This window comes from Penaeus vannamei, chromosome 38 (genome assembly GCF_042767895.1).
Source record: "Penaeus vannamei isolate JL-2024 chromosome 38, ASM4276789v1, whole genome shotgun sequence".
Lineage (NCBI taxonomy): Eukaryota > Metazoa > Arthropoda > Malacostraca > Decapoda > Penaeidae > Penaeus > Penaeus vannamei.
Window position 1 is genome coordinate 9,364,870 of NC_091586.1, and position 5,000 is coordinate 9,369,869.

Sequence of the window (5,000 nt, forward strand, 5' to 3'; positions counted from 1 at the left end):
ATCGTCGGCCGCCCACGTCACCAGGGTGTGATGGTCGGCATGGGTCAGAAGGACGCCTACGTCGGCGATGAGGCCCAGAGCAAGAGAGGTATCCTGACTCTCAAGTACCCCATCGAGCACGGTATCATCACCAACTGGGATGACATGGAGAAGATCTGGCATCACTCCTTCTACAACGAACTCCGTGTTGCTCCTGAGGAATCTCCCGTCCTCCTCACTGAGGCTCCCCTCAACCCAAAGGCCAACCGTGAGAAGATGACCCAGATCATGTTCGAGACCTTCAACACACCCGCCATGTACGTGGCCATCCAGGCCGTGCTGTCCCTCTACGCCTCTGGTCGTACCACTGGTATTGTGCTCGACACTGGTGATGGTGTGACCCACACCGTCCCCATCTACGAAGGTTATGCTCTTCCTCATGCTATCCTTCGTCTCGACTTGGCTGGTCGTGACCTGACTGCTTACTTGATGAAGATCATGACTGAGCGTGGCTACTCCTTCACCACCACCGCTGAACGAGAAATCGTTCGTGACATCAAGGAGAAGCTTTGCTACGTCGCCCTTGACTTCGAGAGTGAGATGAACGTCGCTGCTGCTTCCTCATCCCTCGAGAAGTCCTATGAACTCCCTGACGGTCAGGTCATCACCATTGGCAACGAGCGTTTCCGTTGCCCGGAGTCTCTTTTCCAGCCTTCCTTCCTGGGTATGGAATCTGTTGGTATCCACGAGACCGTGTACAACTCCATCATGAGGTGCGACATTGATATCAGGAAGGACCTGTTCGCCAACAATGTGCTTTCTGGTGGTACCACCATGTACCCTGGTATTGCTGACCGCATGCAGAAGGAAATCACTGCCTTGGCTCCTTCCACCATCAAGATCAAGATCATTGCTCCTCCCGAGCGCAAATACTCCGTGTGGATCGGTGGTTCCATCCTGGCTTCCCTGTCCACCTTCCAGTCCATGTGGATCACCAAGGAGGAATACGACGAATCCGGCCCTGGCATTGTCCACCGCAAGTGCTTCTAAGTTAATTATCTTCGACATCAAATGTTATTATTTCAATTTATTATTTTTCATTGATCTCGTTTATATCTTTTGGATTATTTCTAACATCAGATTTTATCTGATAGACGAATGTATCTGAAATACATGTTTTAATCTTAGCAATATATCCTCATTATACCTAATAGTATATGTATTACTAATGGAGTGGGCTTATAAATATGTATCAGTAAATACAGAGACTGGAGGTAGCAATAAGTAAAGATGGTAATCTTGTACGATCTTTTTCTGTTTGCACTCACATTAAACAGAATACCCTGTATGCCAATTTGCTATGTAATTAAGATATATTTATTTTTCTTCAAAACATTCATGGTGATTTTTAAAATGCTCGATTGATACCCAAAATTAAGAGCGAAGGACATTACATTTTTAGAGGTGAATTACTGTATCCCGTTTAGTAGAGTAATATCTTATGGTTGTGTTATTCTTATTGGTAATTTCAACGTTATCTGGGTTATTTTTTATACACGGTAAAAGTTGGGCAGAATTGTCAAAATAATCAAAAGAATTTTACGCATAATGATTTGTTCCTGTCGTTTGTTTAGGTGACATAACACACCTAAACAAAGATTTTAACTCCTCCATTTACAAACATCGAACTCCACTCATTAATAAGGAGTACATATACTTCTACCACGGTAGTTTTCCGAAGAGGGTCCAAGAATTCATCTCCACAACTGTACAGTAATAACAAAGATAATAAACGCATAGGATTTATATGTATATTTCGAAACATAATATATAAAACAATACTAATATTAACTGGGAAAGAATGATAATAACAATATAAAAAATAGTAACATGACGTTTCGGCATAACACACCTGATGGTTTTATCGAGCAAAACACTTTAATTGTTAATTTTTTTTTAGCTGTGCTTTTTATTGAATGTCGTAAAATGAATGCAGAAATATGTCTAGTAACTAATTAAACAATAACTGAATAAAGAGGTTTATCAGTTATATCTGTCAAAAACAACACTATTTCCTGCACAAGAACACCATTAAGGGGCAAGGGCATGGACATTATATGAAGCCAATAGACATAAGGATTTAACAGTCGATGCGGCATTCTTAAAATATGGGATCTGGGTCGAAGTAAAAGTAAACGTTTATATTTGTGTTGGAAGAAAAATAAATCATTACTACATTAACAAAATGAAAATGAGGGAACAAAATATAAATAGCTAGATAGATAAAAGAATGTGTGTATATATATATATATATATATATATATATATATATATATATATATATATATATATATATATATATATATATGTGTGTGTGTGTGTGTGTGTGTGTGTGTGTGTGTGTGTGTGTGTGTGTGTGTGTGTGTATGTGAGCGTATGTGTGTGTGTGCGGGCGTGTGCGGATACACATGTATCTCTCTCCATCTCTATCTATAAGTATGTTTGTATATATATGTGAGTGTGCGGGTGGGTATACACATACATATATTTTATCCTTAGCGATCTTTCCTAAGACATGTTGACAATGCCTTCACGCTGCCATGCTCTATTTTAGCTCTTCTTTTCATTTCTCCACATTTCCTTACCACTGTTGATGTTGCTCAGTATCTGCATTCTTCTTTTACTTCTGCCTCTCTCCTCCAACAGTGAATAATCTCTCATATGTTTTTTTTTTCCAATATCTTTTCTTCTTTCTATAGTTGTTAACAATCTTTCTTCGTGAACTCTCCTCAACGCTTCTCCATTTGTAATCTTATCCTGCCAACTAATCTCCAACAATCTCCATATCCACTTCATTACATTCTCTAACAAACTTCGTTCCGAGGCTTGAATAGTCCAAGTCTCTGCACCGGTAGTCAGTGTACTCCATATTAGGCAATCTACCAATCTTTTCTTCAAATTCAAATTCGTTTTACTGATAACGATGCTTCGGTGTTTCTGGAATGACGCTTTGCACGTGTCAGTCCTTATCCTTGTTGTATTTCCTTCGTTAGCCATCAAACTGCCCGAATACCCTAGTTGTTCTACTTGTTTCAGTTACGTCCCACTAATCCAAATATTCATGCTTGTCCCTTGCTTTTTTCTAACTTTCATCACTTATGTTTAGCCCATGTTAATTTTCATGCCATATCTAGCTGCAGTTTCTGTCTAAAATGTCAGTCATCATCTATATAAACAAGCATTTACCTGAAGAGATAGACAACTTAGATTTTGTATATGAGGCAAAGTATGATCGTCACACACACACACACATGTATACATAAATGTATGTATATGTACACACACACACACACTCATATATACACATGAACTTTAGATGTATATATATATATATATATATATATATATATATATATATATATATATATATATATATATATATATATATGTATATATATATACACACATATATATGTATACATGTATGTACACACACACACACACACACACACACACACACACGCTATATATATATATATATATATATATATATATATATATATATATATATATATATATATATATATATATATATATATATATATATATATATATATATATATATATACACACACACACACACGGACATATATATGTATATATGTGTGTACACACATGCACACATATATAAACAAATACACATACATATGAATATACATATGTCTGTATGTGCAAACGCACGCACACTCGACCGCATAGTCAGAAAGGGAGAGCGAGAGAGGAAGGAAGGCAAACCAAATTAGGTTTGTTTACCACCTCTATATACATCTCGTTAAAAAGTTACGAAACGCCCCACCTTCTCTAACTTATACCGGACATAAATCATATGCAGATCCATTTCTAAACGTATTAAAACCAATTCGCTCAAGATGAAATGTGTTGAATGCTACGTTTATCTGTCAAACGTCGAAATGGTTGCTAATTATATACTCATGGTTTTATTCATACTTATCTATCCTTACCTATATATATATATATATATATATATATATATATATATATATATATATATATATATATATATATATATATATACATATATATCACTATTCTTTTGTTTTTTAAGGGCATACACGCTGCATATGTAAGTATGTATGTGTGCATCGTGTATATGTTAGCGCGCGTGTGTGTATGTCTGTATGTATGTGTGACGCGTTCATTAATGTATGTATGTGTTTGGTTTACGTGTATGTATGCACATGTCCGTGTATGTGTATTTGCATGTGTTCAAGGCGAATAGTTATATGCTTGAAGTCTGGCCTCATTACCTGCATGTCAAAGAAGTTCCTCCCGAGACAATGAGATTCGGAGTTTTCCACAATAGTCTCGATGCCATAAAAACAAGGGATATATGTTATTTATATTTCTCCTTAAATTCCCTAACGCAACACATATGAACGATACTCAAATGCTTTCTTTACGGTTTTCATATCTTATCTATTTATTCACAACCTCCCCCTGTGTGAGATAGACTGGCATTGAAGGTCATCTCATTAATGATATATGACATCCAAGTTGGAAATGTTGAATACCTGTTCAGTCAACGTGATCGCTCAATCATGGGTTGTTTATGTGAATAAAAAAGAATAAAATAAATCACACTTCCATTATCATACACAACATTACACCCTATCAGGTTGCATTCAACAAAGGAGTAAAAGGCGAAGCTAAAATTTCCCATTAAAGTTATCTGTTTTCTCCACATTTTTCTGTACTATGTAACAAGTAAAATCCTCCCCTCGGCGTCTAATTATAACCCGGAGCTGACTCGAGATCCACCCACCCACCCTAACCAGCTGTAAGGGGAAACGGTGGACTTATTCGCACAGCCGCATATTTCAACAATGGCAGCATCTTAAAGGCAGCTATATAAGAGGTTCATGAACGACCCAACACTTCAGTGTACTTCAGGCTCAGGATACGTCCAGACCAGTGTAGGTGGCTCTGCGGTGATTTGTGCC

The 5,000-nt window shown here is 37.2% G+C and overlaps 2 protein-coding genes across 4 annotated transcripts in view; both read left to right on the forward strand.

The window, feature by feature from the left end:
- LOC113815119 (actin, muscle) overlaps positions 1-1,166 on the forward strand; it is a 2,730-nt gene extending 1,564 nt beyond the window's left edge. For both annotated transcript variants that reach the window (XM_027367210.2, XM_070116006.1), the window contains exon 2: positions 1-1,166. This exon is cut by the window's left edge and continues 119 nt beyond it. In XM_027367210.2, coding sequence (XP_027223011.1) covers positions 1-1,029 — 1,029 coding nt within the window. In that variant the 3' untranslated portion in view covers positions 1,030-1,166.
- A 3,666-nt stretch (positions 1,167-4,832) lies between these two features.
- The window catches only part of LOC113815121 (actin, muscle), a 2,877-nt gene continuing 2,709 nt past the window's right edge, over positions 4,833-5,000 (forward strand). Inside the window, exon 1 of one of the 2 annotated variants that reach the window (XM_027367213.2) lies at positions 4,833-4,973. Coding sequence is in view for 1 of the 2 variants with exons in the window: in XM_070115993.1 (XP_069972094.1) it covers positions 4,920-4,977 (58 nt within the window). In the remaining variant the exon portion in view is untranslated. Of the gene's footprint in view, positions 4,978-5,000 lie in introns of both variants that reach the window. The other variant, XM_070115993.1, reaches the window with a different exon arrangement.